The following is a 24,476-nucleotide window of genomic DNA, read 5'->3' on the forward strand; positions in this document are numbered from 1 at the left end:
CAGCCCCCTGCTACATAGACATTTCCCACTTCAAGCAGGGTCCAGCCTCCTTCCTGTGAGTTGTGGGCCCCACATCTGGGGCTGGGGAAGGGAGTGAAAGGAAGGGGTGGGACCCCTTGGAAAAAGATCACAGCTTCTGGGGTGGGGGAGACTTCTCCCAAAGCCAGCTGGTGATGCTGCCAAGCAGTCAGAAACCAGCCTCTGAAGAGGATCCGGGCTCTATTCCTTTCCCCTCAGATATCTCTCTGCAAACCAGAAACTTGGTGGTTACAAGATCAAGAGCATGTTATGGATACTATGTATCTGCCCCCAGCAAAATGACTCATAGCATCTCTGTTAAGGGTTACAGAATAGAACATTCCAAGGGCGAGTAGGTAGGGTACAAGACTGTTTTAAGCATCATTCACTTGCCTAATCCATCCAAACTAGCTCAAATGGTAGATTATTGGAAGCAGACAGGGAAAGCCATGGCTTGTCACCAAATGACTATATATTTCAACCTGAGTTCCACGGTCCTGTCTCACCGCTCCTCTCCCCTGCCAACTCTCCTTCTCAGGTCCCTGCAGAGCCGTGGCTTCAGCGTGCCATGCTGTGTCCTCTCACTACCCTCAAAGGCCCTTGCAGTGGATTGAACAGAAGAACCCTGTCCTCCCAAATTCATACCCACTGGAATCCCAGCATGAAAACAGGATCTTTACCAATACAGTTACTTAACATAAGGTTAGGTTGGGCCCAAAATTCAACGACTATTATTCTTAAAGAACATACAATCACCGAAAGGAAACAGAGTGAAGGTGGCCACGTGAAGACAAAAGCAGAGATTAGAGGGACACCGGTACAAACCGAAGAAGTCCGAGGATTGGCAGGAGCCACCAGAAGCTGAAAGAGGAAAGCGGATTCTTCCCCAGAAGGGAAGGAAATATGGCCCAGCTAACACCTTTACTCTGATTTGTATCTTCCAGAATTGAGAGACAATAACTTTCTGTTGTTTTAAGCCTCTGACTTGTGGTTTTGACTACAACCCTAGGAAATTAATGAAATCCACACCTGGAAGCTGGATTCCCTTCAGCTTCCCTTCCACCATTTCAAAGCCCAGGAGAAAGGCTTTGGTCTGGTATGTGTACCCAGGAACTCACAAGCTGCTGAGGCGGGAAGCAGGGCAGGGCATGGAGGTGGGTTTCAGAGCTGCCCCTTCCAGTATCCCTGTACCATCACCTTACCCAAAAGCCGTTTCTTCACGTTTCTGAGTCGGATTAGAAAGGTCTTTGCAGGCAGGCCAGGAGTCCTGTGAATTCTGCGCACCAGCCAGACTCTGTGTGAAGACACATGGCTGTTGTCACCTGTGTAGATGAGACTAAAACAGGAAGTGCCACTCTGTTGAGAGAGAGTCAGGATTCAACAGGCACCTTGCAGATTAGAAGGTTAACAAGATCTGTTGAATGAGGGCAGCTACAAAGAACACTTCCAGGATACTAAGAATCAATCTCAAAAATAAAATGTGTAGGAAGCCTGGCTTAACACAGCCAAGACCTGAACGTTTTCGTCATCTATATACTCATAACAAACCAGAGCCAGAGCCCAGGAAGGGCAGTGGAGCATTCCCGTCGGAGGAGCCCTAGAGATGCCGGGGTTTGCATCCCTTATGGAGCCTGGAACAACACTGGTCCTGGGAGAAGCAGAGGGGCGGTGTGGCCACCAACCTGGGTTGCACAGGTTGGTGGGGAGAGGAGGCTACAGGGCTATCAGATCTCGCCCACACCCCCAAACAACCAGGAGTGAGGTGGCAGATGCAGCCAACCAACAGGGACCGCCTGGGGTCAGTTCCAAAAAGACGGTGGGGCGTGGTGTTGGTGCGCCCTAAAACACAACCATCCAGGGCCCCGGTCTCAGAGTGCACACGGACTTTTAAGACCAGAGTTTCTTGGCGCGCTGTACTCTGAGAGCCCCTTGCCCAGCCGACCCCAGGGCCGGCATCTCTGCCTCTCCTCCCGCATCCTTGAGACGGCGAGGTAGTAGCTGGGCGTGTCCGGGGGCCCTCCGAGGGCGCGGCGGCCCGCGCCCGCCACCCGGGAGCTGTCCCCTTCTTAACGCTTGCTTGCAGGCGGCCCCTTGGGCGCCAGCTCGGAGCTGGGGCAGGGGCTGGCGGTGGAGGAGGGGGCTGGCGGAGGAGAGCGGCGCGGGCCCAAGTTTATGCTAATCCGCGCAGAGCCCGCCTCCCGCCTCCCCTCTGCGGCCCCAGCCACGAGCAGCGCCGGCCACTCGGCGGGACGCAGCCACCGCTTAGCGCCGGGAAGCCGAGCGAGCGAGTTACGGGGGCCGCGAGTGGCCGTGGGAAGCCGGCCGGAGAGCGGAGGTGGCGGCGTGGCGGGCGGACACCCGCGGGGGCCACCGGCAGGGGCCAGGTGGAGCCGCGGTGGCCGCGATGGGTCGCCGCCGCCTGCCGGTCTGGCTGTGCGCCGTCGCGGCGCTGCTCTCGGGGGCGCAGGGCAAGGGCACGCCGCTCCTCGCTCGGCCTGTGCCGCCCAGCGCCGCCCGCTACAGCCTCTACACGACGGGATGGCGCCCCCGGCTGCGCCCGGGGCCGCACAAGTAAGCGCGGGCCGAGCGCGGCGGGAAGCGGGAGGTCGGGGCTCACGCTGCGCGCCGCCGCTCCCACCTGCCCAGACCCCGGTGGGCCATCGAGGCCGGGGCGTGGGGCGGCTGTGCCCGGACGGAGCCCTTGGCGGAGCGGGCGCGCCGTGCTCCAGGAGGCTGCGGGGCTGGCGAAGAAAACTAAATTGAGGGGGCCTGGCGCGGCGGCTGGGATCCTGGCAGTGCCCGCGGAAACCTTTCCAGTGAAGTAACATTTTCCAGCTGCGCCGAGTGCAAACTGTGGGCTCAGCGGGCCAGGTGGAGGGAGCCGAGCGAGGGCGGTCTGCCTGGGAGCACGCGGGCAGCACGCGGGGCTCCCCCGTGCCGCCGAGGCTTCCCGTCTCTCTGCCGGTCAGGGTAGGAGGTGGAACCGTGCACCCGGATCTCCGCCCCTTCTCCTGAGGCGACCCAGGTCCTAGCAACTCCTAAGGAACCCCAAGCTGGTTGGAGGTCATGGAGCTGCTGGAATCGCCACAGGCCTGGCCCATTTTTCTGAAAGTGGCAGGTGGCCTCAGTGGTCCCCTCAAGCCCTTTGGGAGGTGTTGGGAGAGTGCCTGTCCGTAGCCAACACACAGTGTGCTAGGGCACATCAGACAGCGCAGGCTTCCTGGAGGAGGCGTGCAAGACCTGGTCTAAGTGAGAAAAAAAATGTGCATCAGGGGAGAAAAGAGGACGAGTCTGGTCTCAAAGAAGCCACTCAGTTGAGATCTCAGAACTTCACAGGCAAAGATGAGGCATTTGGAACCAGTGAAGGTGGTGGAGGGCGGGAGGTGTGGCAGGCGCCTGAGGGAAAATCCAGGGTGGTCTCTTCCTGGGAGGGCAGCCAGACCAAGGTTCTGATTTGGTATGGCTCGGGGCCCAGTGGCACCCAGGGATCAGAATGTCAGCAGTGGAGCTGGGCCTGGCCCAGAATACTCTGGATTGCAGGTGAGGGCCCTGACTTGCAGGGATAAGGAGAAAAGAGGAAAGAAATGGGACTCTGGTCCCCCCTGCTGAGACAAACAGGTGGAGGAAAGAGGATAGGGGTGCCATTGGGCCTGACTCAGGCCAGATAATCCAGGCCACTTTGCCTTGTAGGGCCCTCTGTGCCTATGTTGTGCACAGGAATGTGACCTGCATCCTACAGGAGGGAGCAGAGCGCTACATAAAGGCTGAGTTCCGGCAGTGTGGATGGGGGCCCAAGTGCCCTGGGACAGTCACGTGAGTTCACCCCTGTGATGTGCTTGGGATCCCAGTGCACAAGCCCCATTTCTGGCTTTAGCTGGTAGCAAAGTCACCTCTACTGAAGTTCCAGAACTCCAGACATCTCACCTGAGCCCAAGTGGGCCAGGGCCACAGATCCCCTAGGTTTTGAAGTTATGGCAGGGGATCAGCCACAGAAGGATGAGGGGCAAGGGAAGTAGGAGCCAGCTAGGAGGAAGGGACAGAGGCAGTGGGTGGGAGAGGGAGAGAACCAAGGGTCACTTGGGCAATGGTTGATACCACAAGGGGGCCAGGACAGATGCAGGGAGAGCTGTGGTGACCATAAGAAGGGGGCCTAAGGGTGAGAGGTGGGATCCAGAGTGCTGGGGCTTAGGCCAGAAAGGCAAGCTGCATGGAGGGGGTTGTTACACAGAGACATGATGCATGGATTTGCACTTGGAGAGGTCCAAGTGTGTGTCTGGAAACAGAGCTCCACTAGGTCAGTGGGTGAGCAGGTGAGGCAGGGCCCCTGGTGAGCTTTTCCTGTATCTTTAGGTCTTCCCTCTCCACTGAAAATCAGAGGTGCCTTCCTGCCAGCCTGTGACCAGAGCTGGATTCCTAGAGTAGGCTAAGAGGAGTGGAAGGAACTACAGAGGGGCTCGTGGGAGTCAAAAATGGCTGCAAGGCAGTGGAAGGGACCACTAGCCGCAGGTCCAGGGTAATCTGTTCCCATCCACAAGGGAGGGCTTGGAGTTTTGTTCCCTAAGGTACTACTTTGAGCCCCAGTGGAATTTCTTGTGGCAACATGAACTAAAGAGGGCCCATGTGGTCTTGGGAGGATTGGAGCTAAATCTTTGCCAGCCTCCTTTCCAAACCAACAGGATGGATGGGGCTTCTAACCGGATCCTCCACTCAGAGCCTCAGGGCCCCTGAAAGGCCTGCTGCACCCCACTCTCTCTCACCTTCAGCATCTAAAAGGGAAAACTCTTAGGGTGGTGTGGAGGGGGGGAAAGAAACAAACTTTATGCCGGCATCTGAGGTTGACCCCAAGTGCCAGCCAGAGGACAGGACTCAGCCTACAGGTGTAAGATCTCGCTCTCTCTCCCTGGCTCAGGTACCGCACGGTGCTCAGACCCAAATACAAGGTTGGCTACAAGACAGTGACAGATCTCACCTGGCGCTGCTGCCCTGGCCTCACTGGAGAAAGCTGCCCCGAGCACCTCACGGATCACGGGGCCGCCCCACCCCAGCTGAATCTTGAACCCCAGATTCCCTCAGGGCAGGTGGGCTCAGGTCCGAGGCCCCCTCCTTACAGCCAAGCGGCCCCCAGTCCCCATGGTGAGTCCAACTCTGGATACCCTCCAAGGTGCCCAGGTTTCTTGGGCTCAGTGACAAGGACAGGGAGGGGACTGACCCAGGCTCCCGAGCTCTGGCAGGGTTGGGGAGGGTTTGTCTTCCATGAGTATGCTGGTGCAAAGTTGTGCCCAGTGAAAATGTAGGCCTAGAATAAGAAGCCTCTCGGGTGGCCTGGGCACACAATGCCCCGAGAGGGCCAGCCCAGTGATGCTCCTGGTGTCTCTCATCCTCTTTTCCAGGAAGGAAAGGTCTAGGGCTGTTTGGTGAGCGCTTGGAACGCCTAGAAGGTGATGTTCAGCGCCTGGCACAAGCATATAGTACCCTCAGTGGCCTGGTGGCCAGCCATGAGGACCCCAACAAGCTAACTGGGGTCCCCAGGGCTCCTGCTGCCTCTGTGGGCTTTGCGGCCATCCCTGAGGGGCATGTGGATCCAGGAGACAGAGCAAGAGGACCACTCACACCTCCCTTTGGTGAGATCCTGAGCAAGGTAACAGAAGTGAGCAACACGCTGCGGAGCAAGGTGCAGCTGCTGAATGAGGTGCACGGACTCGCCCTTGGCCACGAGGCCCACCTGCAGCAGCTGCGGGAAGCCCCGCCATCCCCGCTGACCTCCTTGGCACTACTGGAGGAATATGTGGACCAGCGGCTGCAGCGACTCTGGGGGAGCCTGCTGGACGGCTTTGAGCAGAAGCTGCAAGGCATCCAGAGTGAGTGCGACCTGCGGGTGCAGGAGGTGCGGCGACAGTGTGAGGAGGGCCAGGCGGCCAGCCTGCGGCTACACCAGAGCCTTGATGGCCGGGAGCTGGCCCTGCGCCGGGAGCTGGCCCAGCTGGGCACTCAGCTGCAAGGCTTGAGTGTGGCTGGTGGGGGCAGTTGCTGCAGTCAGCTGGCCCTGATCAGTGCCCGTGTGCAGAGCCTTGAGAAGAACCTGAAGGCCGTTGTAGAGGCCCACAAGGTCCCCAGTGCTCCAGCCAGGGATCAGCTTGAACATCTCTCTGCTGCCATGCTTGACGGAGGCGTGGATGGGCAGGGCTTAGAGACCTTGCTTGAGGGCCTAGAGACCCTCAATGGGACAGAGAGTGGAGTGAGGAGCTGCTGTCTGAGGATGGAGATGGGGGGCTGGGGTGTAGGTGGCTTTGGGTCCATGTTGGAAGAGCGTGTGCAAAACCTAGAGGAGCGCCTGGCAACATTAATCGGACAGCTAAACCACGACAGTGTCCCACTGGGCAGGTCTGTGCGGCCCCTCGTGCCTACAGAGCTGGCCGTGCTAGAACAACGACTGGTCTCCTTGGAGACCTCATGCACCCCCAGTACCATTTCAGCCACCCTGGACAACCTCGTGTCAGAGGTAAAGGCCTGGCAGAGCCGGAGCGAGGCCCTCCTACACCAGGTGGCCAGCCACACAGCTCTGCTACAGCAGCTCAATGGCACGGTGGCTGAAGTCCAGGGGCAGCTGGCAGAAGGGACGGGCAGTTCACTCCAGGGTGAAATCACTCTCCTGAAGGTCAACCTGAACTCAGTGAGCAAGTCGCTCACAGGCCTCAGTGACTCCGTCAGCCAGTACTCTGATGCCTTCTTAGCTGCCAACACATCCCTGGATGAACGGGAACGCAAGGTGGAGGCTGAAGTCCACAGCATCCAGGAGCAGGTCAGCAGCCAGGGCTCAAGGCTCCAGGCTGGCCACAGGCAGGTCCTGAACCTGCGGGGGGAGCTGGCACATCTCAAGGCTGGTATGGCCAATGTGGCCAGGGGGCTGAGCCGCTGCCAGGACACAGCCCAGGAACTCCAGCGTGCTGTGGGCCACTTCGATCAGCGGGTAGCACAAGTGGAGGGTGTATGTAGGAGGCTCAGCCTGCTGGCTGCCAGCCTGGACAGCTTGCCCACCGAGCCGCTTAGGTTGAAGGAGGGCCTGTGGGGCCACATGGACCAGCTGAATCGCACGCTAGCCCAGCACACAGAGGATATCGCCCGCCTCCGAGATGACCTGCTGGACTGCCGGGCCCAGTTGGCTGAGCAGGCAAGGCTAGGGCGAGCCGGCTAAGCAGGCTGGAGAGGATCCCAGTCCCAGATCACCTCAACCCTGGGGACATCATCCCAGAGCCCAATCTTACCCAGTTGCACATCCCAGCCTCCCTGGACCAACCCAGTTGCCACTTTAGAGGCCACTGGACCAATGGTTGTAGTCCAGCTTTGTATGACTGTCCTGGTCATCAGAGCAGCACAAACTAGACAATGCAGGATAGCAATCGAGGCGAGGATGTCATGCGTGAAAGCTAGGATGGACTTCAGAGAACACACATTCCATGGTCTGCAACTTGCTTTTTTAGACACATGAGTTAGCAATTGCGTAAGTCCTCCATGCCGGTTGTCAGACAGGAGCCTGTCCACAGCTCCCTTTGCACTACAAGGGGTTGTGTCAGCCCTTGGAGAGTTCTGTTGCCTTGTCTCTTGGCTTCTACCCATAGCCATCTGGATGAGGGTTCTTTTTTTTTTTTTTTTTTTGGATGAGGGTTCTGCAGGAAAGTGATCCCCACTGGAACTATCCTCACACCCGGCAGCTTCATGGATGCCATTTCTGAACCAAGGACCAGAAGCCACTAGAGGTTTTCAGCTCCCCACACATCCTTCAGAGCTAAATGGAAGCACAGAGACCCAAATGAGAGTTTTCTTTATGTTTTTGCTCCTCCCTTAAGGTGAGGGTTCAGGCAGCTGTAGATTTTTAGCAAAGAGTTAGATCTAGACAATCTGGAGACCCCAGTTTATTTTTTTCCTTTCCCAAAGACATTTTCAGGGCACCGGTCCTCTTCTTCCTAGTTGGGGAAAAAATCACTTCTGTTTCCCCAGGTCAGTACCTCTGTCCTAAGTGTAGCCTAAAAGAAGCCAGACCCTGAGAAAGCCATAGCTGGAGAAAAAGGGGCCAGGCCTTGCTTTTAACACCCTTACAAAACCCCAGTCCTGCCAAGATGATCACAAAGTGGTAAGAAATTCAGGTATGAAACCACCAAGGCACAAATGGAAAAATGCAAGTGTTCCTGAGGCCCGTGCAGTTCCCACCTGTACTGAGGCTGTCAGCCCTGGTTTCCCTCACAGTCGCTTGGGCCTCCTGTGTCCTTGGCAGGACCCCACAGCCCTGCCTTCTGGTTTCTGAACATTTGGTGCTATGCCCTCCACTCTGGTGCTGTGGGAGGAGGGCAGGATCTGGATTAAAGCTTTCAGCCAGTCTACAGGTGTTATTTTTTCATCAAAGGCAGTGTGAGGGAAGGCTGCTGGGGGTGTTGCCCTGCACCTCAGACGAGACCTCTCAGCAGCTGCACACTGCACTTCTCTGAAGTGGTCAGCAAACACCACCTGCCATGGCCAGGTTTGAGTCTGAGCCCTTAAGGAACATGCTAAGTGGATTGGGGCAGGGCCCAGGCATCAGTGGGGCAAGCAGAAGCCACATTCCCTCAGTCCTCATGGGACCCGAGTCTCTCTCCCTGATTTCAGAGGCTCCCTGGAGCATCCAGACTTGGGGCTGTTACCAGGGCACACTGAGGGGAAGCAGGGCTGCCTGGCTTAGGAGCTGGGGGCAGGGGTATGGAGGAGTTGCTTTTCAGAGTACAGGGTCCCAGAAGAGTATGACTTGAGCGCCGTGTTCTTTCCTGATGGCACTCAGCCTTGCCCTGCTGCCACTGACACTCTCTTCCCTGTGCATATGGGCCTCAAGTCTTAGCAGGGCATTCTTCTCTCTAACCTGTTGAGCTGAGGTCAAGTCCCAGAGTGGCGGGAATGACAGACACATCAAACACAAACCCTGGAAGGGCTTAGGTGACAAAGTCTTTGCTTTTTCAGTGCTGGAAATGGAATTTAGGGTCTTATACTTGCTAAGATATATCTTCAAACTTTTTTTGTGACAGTATTGTAATGCAGGCTGGCCTTGAGCTCACTTTGCAGCCCAAACTGGTCTTGAACTTACAACAATCCTCCTGCCTCAGCCTCCTGAGTGCCGAGATTAAGGGGGTGCATCACCAAGCCTGGCACCCTTTTTTTAGACAAGGTCTTACTAAATTGCCCAGGCTGAACTCACTTGCAATCTTCCTGTCTCAGCCTCCCAAACAGCTGGGATTACAGGAGTGTGCCAGTATGCCAGGCAGTAGCATGCTACAGGTCGAGACCACACTGCGATCTAGAACCTATTGCAACTGGCTTCCCAACCCTTTGCACCTCTAGACACCCAGTCCCAGAGCAGGCAGCAGGGAGGGGCTGCCAGGGGTGGCTCAAACCAGGGCATCAAGGTCCACAGCAGGCAGTGGCTGCCGCCAGTAGCAGAAGTTGCTGTACTCGGGGTTGGTCAGGTCTGTGCTGGGGCCTCGGGCCACAGGTGGAAAGAAGAGCTCAACCACCTCACTAAGCCGGTCATACCTGCAGGCAGAACAGGGTGGCGTTGAGGGCCTGAGTCATTGTTAGACCTTAGCCCCTGCCGCAGTAGATGAGGGCTCAGGATCCAAGGAGAGGAATAAAGTTGAGGCCCAAGAGGGACCAAGGCAGAGGTCAGGGGCCATGTGCCAGGGTTTGGTCTCACGTGGATTTGTGGTTTTTCATGAGCTCCTGGATGAGTTCTCCCCGGGGATTGACTGAGAAGATTCGAGATTCAGGTAGGCCTACCTGTCGATAGGCAAAGACATCCTGTGGGGAACAAGGAGGACACGGTGGTAAAACAGGCTCCTGGGAGCTGGGGGAGGGGCTCAGCCTCGGGTTAGGGGGCACACTCACATTGGGTCTATTTCCAAAGGCAGCATAGAAGGGCTGGCCATGGGGCAGAAAGAGCTGCTGGATGTCACTCAGGCAGGCGACCTTGAATACCTCTGGCTTCTTCTCAATCACCTCCCTGCAGTAGCCATGGCCACAGGCAGGAAAGGGTCAGAGGAGGGGCAGCAACCAGAGGGGGCAGAGTCAGGTGACAGCCCCAGTCCACCTGGGAACAAACGCTAGACTGGGCTGGCCATGCATCTGTCCCTCCCCGCAAGGACCCTGGGCTTGAGTAGGGGGCAGTTACCTGTGGAAGGCGGAGAAGAGGCTGCTGGGAGACAGCAGGATGGGGCCCATGGGGAGGCCGCAGCCACCCTCGCTCACCCACTGCAGGTACCCCTTGGTGAGGTCAGCCATGCCGATGGCCCGCGCGGAGCAGTAGAGGAACTTGTACCCATTTCTGTGGGAGGGGATGAGGTGGCCCAGTGCTGTCAGAGACTTGCCACTCCTACCCCACCCCTTGGCTTTGGCCAGCCTAACCCTATGGTTCTGGCCTTCAAGTCCAGAGGGCTTTGCAGGGAGGAGACTTAAGGAAAATGGCAAGATCAGGCCTGAAAGAGATGGCCTCAATTGCTGTCCCTGCTAGGAGCAGCTCGGGGGGGCCCTGCCTCAGTCCCATCCCAGCACTCACAGGTGGATTTTGTGGTAGAGACTAATGATGCCTTGATGTGTCCAATCTTTCCCCAGCTGGGGCAGAATGTGACCCAGAGCATCCGACCTGCAGTCAGAAAGGAAAGGCCACTCTGAGGCTGAGCCACATGGCCCTCATGCTCCATGGGCATGGCCCAATAGGCCCAGCTGCAGCCCCAGGCTGGCCTGCTGGGAAGGGAGGGCCTCCCGCACAGTCCCCTGCCTCTCCACACACCCAACACAGAAAGGGGTGAGTCTCCAGACCCTCCCCGCCCTCCTTGTGGTCAGCAGGGCCTCACTTGGTAATGGTGCCATCGATGTCAGAGATGATCACCTTGTCGTCCCATTTCCACAGGTAGATGGTGGCCTTGCAGCGGCAGGTGCCCTGGTACTGGGTGGTCACACTGAAGACCACATCATTGGCACCTTCATGCAAGTTCAGGCGCCACTGGGGCCAAGCAAAGGGGTGAGGGGATTGTGATCTGCCATGGCCAGGCATTATCTACCTCTTTCCACCCAGACTGTGGCCTCTCATTCTCTTCCTCCTCCCAGTTCAGAGGCCATTCGTAAAAGGTCCAAAGACAGATGCACACAGACCCACATGGGTAGAGAGTATCTATGCTGATCTGGGCTCTGCACAGGGCTGGCATAGGAGCCCTGACCCCACCACCACCTTTTCTCTCTTAGGATGTGAATCTCAAGACAAGCCAAATCTGTGACTCCCTTTCCAGGTTTCCAGGACAATCCCAATGCTTGGGCTGTTCTTAGAGGGAGACACCCCATTCTATATATGGGGCCCCCTGTGGGATCATCACAGGAAGCCTCTGCTGGAGCTAGGGTACTCGACTGAACATTTCTTTAAAGAGACCTCTTCCTCTATGTGGGCCATACAGGATGAGGGAAGCAGCTGTCTACCAAAGCCAGGTAACTTCCAACCCCTGGCCAATGCCAAGGTGAAACTGAGCCCCAGAGTACCAGATCGATGGTAGCTACCGTGTACCAGACTGGTCAGACCTTCCTGGACATTTCCAACATGGGTGCCACACTCAAGAGGAAAACTTCTTACTGCAGGAGCCACTGGTTACAAGCTTAGGAAACTATAGCTTGGAGGATGGGGGTTGCCCAAATCAGAAGGGCTGTTATCAGCGTTTGTTTCTTTTGGTTCCAAGGGCACACCCAGAACCAGCTTATTCACTGCAGGTAGATGTCTCAGTGAAAGCATTTGACAAAGATATGGGTTGGTATAGAAGAAGTGAGGGCCCTGTCTCTGTCGGTATTCAAGTAGAAGCTGTTAGGGAGTATGCCCAGAGCACGGATGCTGGCCTTTGGTGACCTGTGCCTTAGCGTGGCCCTGAAAGGCTGGCACACTTACAATCTGATCAGAAGAGAGACGGAGGGACTTCTTGTAGGTTGGAGTGTAGGCTGGGGTTGAAGGTGGTGGGGAGAGGGCCTCCAGGATCACAGGGATGTCTAGGGTATCATCATCACTGCTTAGGACTTCAGTCTTCTCCCTGCAGGCAGCACCCACACTCAGGCCACCTCCCCAGCAGAAGACACATCATATGAAGTAGATGTTTACTCTCAACCCAGCCTATGAGCAACCTGGGGCTTGTCCCGGTCCTTCCAAAGACTACCTTCCCCTCTAACGGCCACCATGGGAGCAGGGCAGACACTGGTGCTGGCTGGTTATGTCCAGATTCAGGACCTGCCCTGGAGCTGTTTACCTAAAACACCTAACATGCATCTTAGGACTTATTCCTAGTGCCATGCTTTGGTGTCAGCCAGTCCATCCTTGGTCAAGCACCACCCAACCTCAGATGGCTAGGTCACTTTGGAGGTGAAAAAAGGAAGCCAAGTCATCCAACCCCTGCATCCAGGCTGCAGAGAGAGAGAGGCCTCACCTCTCCTTAACAGTGGCAGCTGCATGTCCAGGCCAGGAGTCTGAGCACCTGTTCCAGCTCCCCATTTCCTGGCTAGGGGACATCTACTATGTCTCTAAATCTCAGTTTTCCCATCTGTGCAGTATGGACAAGTCTCAGGCAAGTGAAGGACTTGAGGAGAAGCAACCACAGCTGGAGAAGGGGCACTGCCCCATGTCCTCTGCTCCCTATCGTCCTCCTCCCCAGATCCAGCTGCAGAGCCCTGCCAGGAGCTCCAACTCACCCCTGCTGCTCCCTGGCTGTCGAGTTCTCCCTGTGGACACCATGCTGTGAAGGAACATCCATCAGAGTTCTGCCTCTTATCCTGTGCTTGCCCCGCCTCGTGTCCATGACCACCCACCTCCTCTGCTGAGAAATCCCTTCGTCGCCAGGAAAACCACCACCGTCCACCCTTCCGAGGCATCTTCTCCTTCTCCAGCTTGTCCACGGCGCTCTGTGGGCAGATGGAGGCTATGGCAGTATTCTTTCTGCACCCCACAAATCTTCCTTTCATTGCATATGGGTCCCCCTTGAATCTAGAGTCAGGATCAACCCTGAATAAATGCACTGTCACCATCCACAGGCTGAGGAGTCACGTTTACCTGCCGTCAGGAATTCCATGGGTGACTCATGAAGCTGTGCACAGGAGACTAGGGCCATGCCTGCTCCTCAGCCCTGCCCTCCTAACTCCAGCCCGGACCCCTCTTGGCCACCAAATACAAGTCAGCTCCTGCACAGAGTAGCTGAAGGAAGTGCTGCTCTGGGAGTTTCTCAAAAACTGGTATTCCATGCAGGATGCTGGATAAGACAGGAGAGCCAACCAAAGGAGGGGCAGTCTGCCTTCTCAGAAGGTAGATAGTGTCACATAAAGGAGGTACTAGCTGTCAGCATCTGATTGGTAAAGCTCTTTGGCTAAGCCTAACCTAACCAAAAACAGTGATTCATGCCAGAGTGGAGCCCTAGAAAGCTCCCAAAAGGGACAGACACAGGCTGGCAATGCCCAATAAGGCACTGTCCTCTGAATGAGGGGCCAGTGGCCCAGGAGGGCCAGGTAGAGCTTGTGGAAGAGAATCAAGAGGCTGGGCCTTTTCCACCTCTGGGCATCTGTACATGCTATTCCCTTCTCCAAACTTCTCAGGGTATGCTCACCCTCCAGTCTGCCCATGGAGCACAGGTTCAGTAACCCACCCTCCATAACAGGCTCTTAGAGCACCCCAGGCCTCTCCTTCCCAGAGCTCAGCTGAATTTTATACTGATCTAGGTGATTTCTTTAATTAACTCCGTCTTCCTAGCGGGTGGGACAGTTTCTGTGTGGTTCATGACTGCTTCCAGTCTGGGTCTAGCACATAGCAGGTGTTTAACAAATGTGTGCTGATTAATCTAGTAAGCACCCCTCAGCCCTGCCAGGAAAAGTAGTCTTAGGTAAAGGTTGGGACCTGTCTCCCTTCAGACCCAAAATCTCCCTATTGGAGGCATGTCCTAGGTTAGGCATCTATTGGATGTTTATGACCCTCTGGTTTGTCCTGAGACCCTCTGAAATAAAGTCCAAGTCCAGTAGGATCCACCATGGCCAGGAAACCTGGAAAGGTGGAGCTTTGCACACATGAGATATGAGTAGGTTTGGGGACCTCCGTCTCCCCTCTCTGAGTCAATCTTGCAGCCAGCAGCTGCAGATCCCAGGCTCATCTCTTCACTTGTTTGCTAAGGGCCCCTCAATTCCAAGCTATAGCCTCAGTGGTGTTCTAACCATTACCTTGGGTAGGTTCTTCTGGAAAGCTTGCATGCAGAGGACCATGGGGGCAGCCACAGCCCAGTTATAGTGCCTAGAGAGACACGATGGGTGTTGAAGTCACAGTGGGTGACTCTGGGCCACCAGCAGCCCCAGCCTCCTACTTACTTCTCATTGATTTTCACCACTAGGTTTGGGTCATCCAGGAGCCCAGGGTTTTTGGTGAGATCCTGGTAGGAGACGATGTGCTGGTTGAATTTCTCTGGGCACAGAGAACGAAGGATGAGCCTGGTATACTCCATGTGACCTGCTATCTCCCTCTAACTACAGCTTCCCATGCTCCACCACACATCTGGCAGGGGTCCTCCCTATCTGGGTTTGACATCTGCTCCCACCCTGGGAATTACAGGAAAGTCACAGCTTTGGGGCAAGCATGTGCTTCTCCGGTACTTGGGAATGGCCAGCACAGCTGGGCAGAGGATGGCAGGGAAGCTGCCCTCGCCTTGTCTCCTCAGTAGGTCTCTCCTGCTGTCGCCTGTCCTTTGGGCTCCATACTGATCCTTGGGAGGGCTCCATTCTTGGTCAAACATACCCTGGGATATGTTCCGGCTGTCAGCCAATCCACCACAGAGGGACAGTGCTATGACGCTGGCTGAGTCGGGCGTGGATTCTGGTACATGTTCAGAGCTGGGGTTCCCCAGGAGCTTCTGGCTGCAGGGTTCACTCCACCTCCTAGCTCCCAGCCCACAGTTGCTGGGGGCAAAGGTGTTGACAATGATATAAATACAAAGAAGAAATGGGTTCCCACTCTTCCCAGTCTCTTGACATGGACCTTTGGCCCCCAGGGGCCTTGGCACCTAAAACCCAGCACCTTTGAGGGAAGTAAAGAGCTGCATCCTCAGAGTCTAGGAAGGATAAATCATCCAGGTAGATGTCACTGTGGCCCAAGTGCTGGCTTTTCTTCAAAGAGCCTAAGGACAGAGGAAGGGCACATGCCAGTAGTTATGAACAGCAATGTCCCCTTGCCTTGTGACTCCCCAGCCAGTGTTGTCCAATAGAAATTTCTGCCATGATAGAAATGGTCCATGTCTGTACTGTCCAATGTGGTAGCCACTAGCCATTCATGGCTACTGAAAACCCTTAAAACAGGGTTGATGTGAGACAGAGAAACTATATGTACATATAATGTTTTTCAAACTGGAGATTGAACCCAGGACATGGATCTGTATCCACACCAATTTTTTATCTTTTGAGTCTCACTAAGTTGCCCAAGCTGGGTTCAAGCTTTTGATTCTCCTGTCTTATCCTCTCAGAATGCTGGGACCATGATGTACCATCATGCCTGGCTTGTTTAATTTTTAAAAACTACATAAAAGCCAGTGGCTATTGATTTGGGTGGTGCAGGCCAAGAACCTTCCACCACTCTTAAGTAAATCCAAGCCTATGAGCTGGAAATGGTCCATCTCTTCTCACTTCCTAGACTTCTTATAACAATCTTCTTCCCCTCCTCACTCAAGACTTACCAACCATCCTTCCTAGACAGGAAACCTCACTCCTGCCTGGGAGCCCTGACTCACGCTGTTTCCTCTGCCTAGGATTTGCCTGCTCCTTGCTTGGCCAGATCTTTATCATACATGACTTGACTCCAGTATCTCCTGCTCAGAGAAGTCTTCCCTGATCACTTGACTTAAGTAATCCCCATTCCAACTAATTGCTCTGTCCCCACATGGCCTATGTCATGCTCTTGCTGTGTCATGTGTGTTGTTTGTCTCCCCCAGTGAACTGTGTAAGCACCATGAGAGCTGGCACCAAGCATAGCTCGCTCCTGGTGCACAGTAGGTTCTCAGAGTGTACCTGAAGTTCCAAATCCCCCTGGAGGGTAACATGAGACCAGGAAGTAATGTGAAGGGTCAGCCAGCACTCACCTTTCCCCCTGGAGACTTCTGGCTGCCCAGGGGGAACAGGGGCCTCCAGAGTGGCCCAGTTCCATGATTTAGAAGCAGGAGGAAGGTTTGCATCCTTGGAGCTCTGAGCCTTTGTTTCTTTACCCTTTGGGGAGGGTTGAGGGGGATCCACCAGAGTTTTCCTCCAGGGGGACTCCATATCCGCCTGAAGCAAGTTATCGCTGTCCCTTGTTTGTGGGATTTTAGGTCCCAAAGGGCTCAGGCCAGCCACAGAGGGGGAAGAGGTGCTCGGTTCTCTCTGGAGAGGAGTGGTTGCTCCAATGCCACTTACAGGGACCACCGAGGACTCAGGCTGCTCCGCTTTGGCCACCTTCAAACAAACAGGGGAAGCTATGGGCTGGAGCTGGCCTCCCTTCCATGCCCCACAAAGCTTCAAGGAACGTGGCTGGAGTCTCAATCACTCCAATCTTGACCCACAGAGGCCAGGGAGCCCCTGAAAGGCAGAGACTGGGGGTTACAGAGAGGAACTTACCTTAGGCAGCCTCCCCCAGGCCCACTGCATGTGGGACTCAGCTCTCAAGGGACTGGATTCCAGTGTCCGCAGCTCCAACTCTGAGTCACTCTTAGGGAATATGAGCCCACCTGATGAGAGGCTGCAGGAAACATACTCAAAGACCTCCCTGTCCCAGTTAACCCACCCTTGGCCACCCAGCCCAGCCTGAGAGAAAAGTATGCACCGTATTTGTGTCTGTGTTAAACGCAAGATACACAAAGAAGTATAATGCTATAAACATTATATTAGAATTCCTATAAATCAAAAATAAGACAATCTAGTTTAAGAAAAAAAATGAGGGCGAGATGTGACTGCTTAATGAGCATAGGGTTTCCTTTGGGGGTGATGCAAACTTCTAGAACTCAATAGTAGTGGTGGTTGTACAATATCCTGACTGTCCTTAATGCCACTGAACTGAATACTTTGGACTGATTAAAACACTAAATTGTGTGTTATGTGTATATTACTTCAATTTTAAGAACCTGCAAAGGATTGACATTACAGAGAAATACAAATGGGCAGTAAACATAATAAGGGGTTCTAAGTCATTAGTCATCAGAAGGAGGCACTCAGACTTGGGTCTGGAGACCCAGCCTGCAGCCCATCTGGGCACTCACCTGTCCTGGGGGAGGCACTCGCCATCAGAGTAGGGGTAGATATCTTTGGACTGCAGTGAGGACTCCTCTTCCAACTGAGCACTGCTGAAGGACCACAAAGAAAGTTACCAACAGGGTAGGACACACCAGGCAGGGGACGGGAGTCTGGACAATCAGGGGCTTGGGGAGGTGAAGTGACCAAAGCCCAGAGTCATACAGCATTCACAGAAGAACCTGTACTTGCACCTCCAGGTTGCACCACAGCCTTCACCAGGTGCCTACTCACCCTGGGGACTCTGGCTTCAGCTTTCTCAGTGGGGACAATTCACCCTCAGCTCCAGCTTCCAGCTCCTCAGAACTAGACTCAGTTGCTACTGCATCTTCCTTTCGCCTGGATTTCTTCCTTCGACGCTTTTTCTTTCGCCCCACGATGACAAGGCCCTCAGGCTCACTGGCTGTGCCAAGCTGGGAGTCTGAGGGGAAGCCAGACAGGCCCCCCCAAGGGATGGGTGAGGTGCACAGGCGGGGGGGCACCTCCTCCTGTGGAGCAAGAAACAGCAGAGCTGAGGCGGATGCCACCACCTGCAGGCAACTTGAGGTCTACTAGAGGCCCAGGCCCTGCAGTAAACTCATTTAGAGTCAGGAGAACAGGTGTGGACACTGGGCAGAGGCATCAGCAGCATGGCCTTGTAGCCACAGCTCACCACAATGCTCCCTAAGAGAGTAAAGCAGCCCCAAACTCAGGGAGCCACCCACCACCCCAGAAGGCCAGCCAGAAACATGACTGTTGCCTCTCATCTCCTCCTTGGCCCAAGTCTTTTATAAATAATACCAATTTTTTAAAACTCTGCCTGATGTCACTTCCTCCCTGAAGCTTGCCCTGACTATTCTTAACCCCAATTCTAATTTCCTTCATTGCAGACACTAAGTAAGTCTATGACTTGTTTGCGTATCTATCTCTTATACTAGCCAGAAACTCTATTTGAAGGCAGGGGTCAGCCCTTGTCTGAGTCTGTTACATAATCTCTGGCATACAGCAGGGGCTTGACTGTACTTTGTAAGGTCAAACAGTTTCAGCTCGTCCACTGGCTTGTGCTGGGCCCTGCTTCTCCTTCACAGAAACCCTTCTTCATCCTCCACCCACGCACTTCTGTGTTCCGGTTGCACAGACCTTGCACCAGACCCAGACAAGGCATAAAGCCAGACTTTATGCCTCCCAGCCCCCAGCCATTCTTCATTGCCATTCTCCTCTGCAAGCTGCCCAGCCTCAGAGGGGGCCTCCTGGGTGTCCCTCAGGGGCCAGCTCAGATGCCCCCTCTTCGGAGACCTAGAAATAGTGCCAGCAGGGCCTCAAAGTCAGCCCCAGCTGATGCCCTTGCATCAGACCTCTCCCAATGGGGTACTTCCAAGGGTGGGAACAGTGACAAATCCCAAGGTCCCATGCAGAGGGGGAACCTGTGATGGGGCAGTTAAAGACTTGGATGGCAGCACTCACCTCATCGCTCTCCAGCTCCTGGACAAAGAAGGCCTCCCCATTTTCCCCCAGCTTCATGTGCAAGTCCACCGGCTCCCCATTGATCTCAATGTCTACCTGCAATGTGGAGGGAGATGCACGGTCCATCCGCAGGCCCCCATGCCTACGCTCTAGTCCACTGAAGACACAGCTCCTTGCTGCTCCAAGCTCTGCCCTGCTGAAACCTTCCAGTGCAGACCTTAGCACACCTGGCTGCTTGTCACTTGGTTTCCACATTCCTCTCCTCCCCATACCTCACAAGCACAGTGGCATGATCTATCTTGTTCCAGTCCTTAGGTTGTTAACCACATGCACAAAGGTGAGAATCACTGCTTACTGGGCACCCTGTGTGGGATTTTGCACAAATTATCTCTTTAATCTTCACAATGACCTCTTGCAGTCACTTCCGTTATTATCTCCATTTCATAGATGAGGAAGCCAAAGCTGGTGGGGAGGAGGTGTTCAACTATTTGTAAGGAAGTAGCCTCACAGCCAGGGAATCTAAGAACCCAGAAAACCTGAGTCTGCAGCCCAAACTCTCAACTTCTGAAGTACACTGTCTCCCATAGGCTACGCTTTCCTGTAAGCATTTTGAATAGTTCACAGTCACCTCAACATACAGGAGATGTGGGCCCATACACGGGACTGTGGGGCTAACAGAAATCTCTACTGTGTTCACCTGAGCCTGGTAAAGACCATGCGGGTTTACAAGGGAGAGGAACTAACCTTGGCATGTCCCCACATGTCTGGCCCTGAGACAGCATGATCAGTGTCCCTGTTTATTCTCCCAATCCATCCCACCATGATGAGGCGGTGAGAGCACATACATTTGCACAGGTGAAGCGACTGTGCTCAGAGCCATGAAGTGAGTTAAGAACAAGAGTGAGGTCTTAGTTAACGCAGCCAGGTCAGACGACTGTAGCACTTGGTCTGCCCCACCCGGCCTCTTCCACGGAAACATGGGGATCCTCCCAGGGGCCCACCCCCAGACTCCCAATGAAAATACAGAAGAGAAATTTGCTGGAAGGTCAGATGTCCACCTAAGAGAGGTGGGACAGAAGTAGACGTCCTGTTTTTAAAAGCCCACCTTGCAAAAGGGCCAGGTGTGATAGTGCATGCTAGAAATCCTACCACTCTGGGAGGAACTGCAGCGGAAAGTTGTAAATTCAAACCCAGCCTGGGCAATTTAATAACTTAGTAAGATCCTGTCTCTAAATGACAAAAATAAAAAGGTGCTGGGGATATAGCTCAGGGCAAAGGCCCTGGGTTCAATCCCCAGTATTGGCAAAAAACAAAAGTGAGGGGCTGGGGATTTAGCTCAGCGGCATAAGCGCCTGCCTTGCAAGCAGGCAGTCATGAGTTCGATCCCTGGTATCGATAAAAACGAAAAAGACAAAACAAAAACAAAAACAAAACTGAACTAAGCCACCATCTCACAGTGGCCACTTGGCCAGCCAGAGGACTCACCACCTTCTCCCGAGACCGCAGGACGCCCAGTTTGCCAAACCGGACATGGAAGGGCGAGCACCGGAAGGAGCCGTCCACTTGCTTCACCACCAGCACGTCAATGCCTCCGCTGAGTGTGGCAGGGTTCAGGCCCCGGTACAGCTCCTTCACCGTCCCGAACACCGTCTCTGCCAGCTGCCCCACATAGTTCATGGCTGGTTGTGGCAGAGAGAGGCAGCGCTGAAGACGAAGACTCCCCCTTAGAGGGCTCACCCTTCTGCAGCCTGGTCATCCAGACGCCACGGTTTATGCTGTATCCTGGCTGAGTAGAATGCCTCTGCGTACACAGCCGTGGGATGTGAGATGTTCCAAAGACAAAGGTCTAGCCCTGGCTCACCTACCGGCCTCCTGTGGGGCTGCTGGACAGCAGGTTTCCTTCTCCAACTGCTGATCCCCACATCTGTAAAAATAAAGGCACAAGGTATGACAATACCTGGGTGCCTGAGCTTCTAAATGCTGTGACTCACGGTAATGACTGTGGGGCTCAGAGGGCATGGCTCATTTAATCTGCACAACAACCCTGTGTGGCCACGCGAGTGGGTGTTATTACTCCTGTTTACAAGGGAGCCAGTTGAGGCTCCGAGAGGTGGAATGATGTGCCTAAGATCTCACATCTAGTGAGGGCAGGACCCAGGATTGAAGCCCAGGTCTCTGTGGTTCACATCCAGAGACTGGGGAGTGAAGCATTGGGATGATTCAAATTGTGGAGACAGCACAGTTTGGGCAAGGACGGGCCGTTCCATGAAAAATCAGCCCCAGGGCCCTGCTGGGTAATGAATGACAACCCTAAAGGAAGGGAGTAGGAGAGTGGCTCTGCTTGTCCATCTAGAAATGTGTTCTGCTGTCTTGTTGTCTTCTAGTTCTGGGGGTTGGAAGGAGACTTGCTGAGCCATTGTGGCTAATCTGTGAGGGATCAGGAGTGGGGGTACCCCGTGGAGCTAAGCCCCCACTCAGCCCTACTTCTGGGTCAGATGCCAAGACAGAACATCTCCGACAGCTGGGAGAACAAGGCTCCAAACTCCAAGTTCCTTTTTAGTTTTCCTGGTGGGATCATGTCCACAGCCTGAACCCAGGATCTTCAGGCCATAGTTCTCAGTTTGGACCAAGACTCAGCCAGGAAGTCCCTGAACCCACACTAAGGGCTTGGACAGAAGCTGCTTCTTTCCCAACCAGACTGGTCCTTCCAGCTCTCCCACATCAAGCAGGGCTGGGTGAAGCAGAAGCAGGCGACTGTGGCAGCACTGGAGCCAGGCTATAATAAGAGCGCCCTCCAAGCTGGCATGGTGCCCCACGTGGGTTCATCATTCCTGCCTTGGTGTCCAGGCCAGTGACTTGCTGCACCTTTGGACATCAGAACTATCCCAAGTCCACAGGGCACGTCCTCTCTCAGGCCTTGTATCATCAGAATCACTGAAGGACACAGCCTGCCATGTAAGATCACCTCTCAAAGTAGCTAAATCACCTTCACAACAATAAGTGGTTTATCCAAGCTCTATTAAGCTAATAAGGCCCAGATGTGTTTGTGTTATGCATGTGTGTTGGTGACTCATGTCTAGGTCTGTTGACTCCATACCATTGGTTCCTATAGTCTATGGTCCCCAAATCACACAACAGCTGTCTAGAGAGGGCAGCCCAGCCCACAGCCTTCTTTGTGATGCCTTGGTCCGCAATTCGGTCCATGGTCCAGCGGCATCAGTATCTTCCCCAGAAACCTGTTAGAAGTATAGAAACTTGGACCTAACACAACCTCCCTGAGTACACATCTGAATTGTCACAAGATCCTCAGATGCTGCTGTACCCTTTAATGTTTGAGAAAAACTGTCTTAGTGTTCACAGTCCAAAGCGTACTCTCAGAAGAGTCTGAATGACCTACTCAGGCAATGCTGCTACCCTTCCTGTCCTGGGATGGCAAACCAAACAGTGCATTCCTTCAGTCCAGGCCAGAACTTCATAAGCAATCTGAACTGCTGAAGTGACAGGGAAGTAAAATGAAACTCTTCAAAGTCTACAGTCATCTTGACATAAAGATTTGAGCCCGTGTGTCCCAATATCCTAAGACATAATCCTTAACGTGTCACTCAGATTCAGTAATTATTTCATCTGTGAGTCACCTACTTACTGTGTGCTGCAAGCTTCCAGAGACAAAAGCGCTCTGCCTGGACTCCATGGGAAAGGCAGAGCAGAGCCAGGATCTTGGCAAGCAGAGGCCCGTGTCTGAGCTGTCTGCCCTGCTGAGGGATGAAAGGCTGGAGTGAAGAGGATGGCGGCAGGGCCAGCTTGCTCTAGTGATCTCTCAGCTTCAGCACTGCTACCACTTGGTGCTGGAAAATTCTTCGTTGTGGGCTGCTGTGCAGGGTGCATCCCTGGCCTCTTCCCACTAGATACCAGAAGCACCTCCGATCCCCTACTCCAGATTGTGACAACTGAATTGCCTCCAAGCATTATAAATGTTACCAGGGGGGCAACATTGCCCCTGGTGGAGAACCACTGATCCACTAGAGATAACGTCAGAGATGGGCACCTAGGGGACTCGGATCCACTCATTAGTTTCTCAGGCAAGTAACTTGCTGGTCTTAAGTTTCCTTTCTATGAAACAGACCTCAATTGACACTGTTTTTAGCTCAAATGTCCTAGGAGTCTAGAATTCTTTCCTCTTTCTGTTCCCCTCTCCCACAAGTGGGATTTTCCACCTCACCTGCCTGCTCCACATTTCGGACTCCTCCTCTCTACCTCTACCCACCCTGGAGGACACATTCTTTTCCCTGGGCTCAGCTGTCTCCTCTTCCTCCTCCTCCTCTGTCTTCACCAGATGAGAAACTCTGTTGGCTCCCTTCCAAGGAACAAGTCTAAAATCAACACTTGATCGTTGTCCCCTGGAAGCCCAGACCAGAGCTTACTGGTTCCCTGCCCTTCTAGATCCTCTGCTCTTAGCCTCCTTTCTTCCTGCTGTCCCAGTTCAGAGCCTTGTTACCAGGTCCCCAGACCATGGGTTGCTGCAGGGCATAGAGTCAGGACACAAGACAGCCTGGATTCTAATCTGTATTATGCCAGATACTAGCTGAGACTTTGGACCAGTCACCTCACCTCTCTGAGTCTTATTTTCAGTCTTCGTTGGTGATTTTATTGAGTATATGTGAGTAATGAGATCATTTGTATAAAACTCCGCTGTGTAATGAATGCCCATGTGTCACCTAGCAGGAGCAGAAGCATCTTTTGGGGCATCATGGCAGCCCCACCCCCAGGCTGGCCCTGAGGGCCCTGGTCTCTGATGCACTCACTGTCCCTGTTAGTCATTGCTCTGCACAACCGTGGCCCCACTATTTGCAACATGAGCAGGTGGGCTCCAGGCAGGTCTTTCAGGGTGCCTTGTCCAAGCCTCAACCTCCACTCAGCACATATCTGCAGGCCTCCCAAGGTGGTTCACAGCTCTACCACTGGGAGCCAGAACAACTGCCGTAGATGGGTTTTCAACCCTTCTGGGCCTCAGATTTGAGAGGTCCAGATGGGTTAGGTTGGATAACCACTTTTAAGGAACACCACCCCAGCTCTCCAGATGATTCCCGGGGTCTCAAGGCCGTCTGGGAAAGGGTCAGACCCTGCGCTGCAACGGAGGACGGAATACCAGAGAGGTAGTGTTCTCCAAGGTCACACAGACGCCCTGGGGGAAAGCTGGGCCAGTCTCCACTTAGGCACCTCCTCTCTGGATTCCACGTTCTGCCCGCCTTTGGGCCGCGGAAGGAAAGGCAGGAAGTCGGCCCCTCCACCCTGGCGTTCCCAGCTGACGGCTACAATGCACTTGGACCCACGACCACACAGAAAGGAAGTTCAGTGGCGGGGGAGATGGACACGGCGGGAGGGGTCAGGGTCACCAGTTCCCTGGCCCAGGCCGGGCCCTACCTGGGAGGCTGCCCGCCGGATCCAGACGCGGAGCGGCCGCCTCTACCTGTGCGCACGGCTCCGACAGGTGAGCGCGCTGGGCCAGCGCTTCCGCCTCCCCCGGGACTGGGTGAGCGCTCGGCTCCGCCCCTTCCACCAGCAGGGTGGAACCCGCCCAGGTCCCAGCCCACCCGGAAAAGGCCCCGCCCCGCCCGCCTCCGCGCCCAAGGCCGGAGACCCGGACCCGCAGGGCTGCTACAGGTGCGGCGTCCCTGCGGGTACCCCCCTGCTCC

At 54.6% G+C, this 24,476-nt stretch overlaps 3 protein-coding genes across 6 annotated transcripts in view; 2 read left to right on the plus strand and 1 right to left on the minus strand.

Annotated features, from left to right (window-relative positions):
- Positions 1–1,915: 1,915 nt before the first annotated feature.
- On the plus strand, positions 1,916–8,391 carry Emilin3 (elastin microfibril interfacer 3). Its single transcript, XM_013150421.3, has 4 exons — positions 1,916–2,589; positions 3,709–3,831; positions 4,928–5,151; positions 5,409–8,391. Exons 1-4 carry the CDS (start codon positions 2,423–2,425, stop codon positions 7,208–7,210), a joined length of 2,316 nt encoding a protein of 771 aa, XP_013005875.3. The 5' UTR covers positions 1,916–2,422; the 3' UTR covers positions 7,211–8,391.
- Positions 7,900–24,351, minus strand: Lpin3 (lipin 3). 4 transcript variants are annotated; one of them, XM_063248349.1, is made up of 21 exons: positions 24,205–24,351; positions 20,649–20,707; positions 20,269–20,462; positions 18,784–18,879; positions 17,575–17,828; positions 17,310–17,393; positions 16,672–16,792; positions 16,161–16,509; positions 15,107–15,206; positions 14,828–14,988; positions 14,404–14,497; positions 14,260–14,329; positions 12,868–12,960; positions 12,751–12,794; positions 11,960–12,098; positions 10,887–11,035; positions 10,589–10,675; positions 10,205–10,357; positions 9,922–10,036; positions 9,731–9,834; positions 7,900–9,570 (listed from the first exon to the last, which is right to left on the minus strand). In XM_063248349.1, the coding sequence occupies exons 3-21, from the start codon at positions 20,458–20,460 to the stop codon at positions 9,426–9,428; spliced, it is 2,550 nt and encodes an 849-aa protein (XP_063104419.1). In that variant the 5' UTR covers positions 20,461–20,462; positions 20,649–20,707; positions 24,205–24,351; the 3' UTR covers positions 7,900–9,425. The 4 variants fall into 4 exon arrangements, with proteins under 4 accessions (XP_063104419.1, XP_063104418.1, XP_063104420.1 ...); XM_063248348.1 differs by adding an exon at positions 22,427–22,535 and having other exon boundaries at positions 20,269–20,707; positions 24,205–24,219; XM_063248350.1 differs by lacking the exon at positions 24,205–24,351 and adding an exon at positions 22,427–22,535.
- Positions 24,173–24,476, plus strand: part of Zhx3 (zinc fingers and homeoboxes 3) — a 174,334-nt gene continuing 174,030 nt past the window's right edge. The window contains exon 1 of the mRNA XM_063248344.1: positions 24,173–24,271. The gene's annotated coding sequence lies outside the window, so the exon portion shown is untranslated. The remainder of the gene's footprint in view (positions 24,272–24,476) is intronic.

Source organism: Cavia porcellus, unplaced genomic scaffold, assembly GCF_034190915.1.
Source record: "Cavia porcellus strain 051 isolate PalLab524CR breed Dunkin Hartley unplaced genomic scaffold, mCavPor4.1 scaffold_5, whole genome shotgun sequence".
Taxonomy (NCBI): domain Eukaryota; kingdom Metazoa; phylum Chordata; class Mammalia; order Rodentia; family Caviidae; genus Cavia; species Cavia porcellus.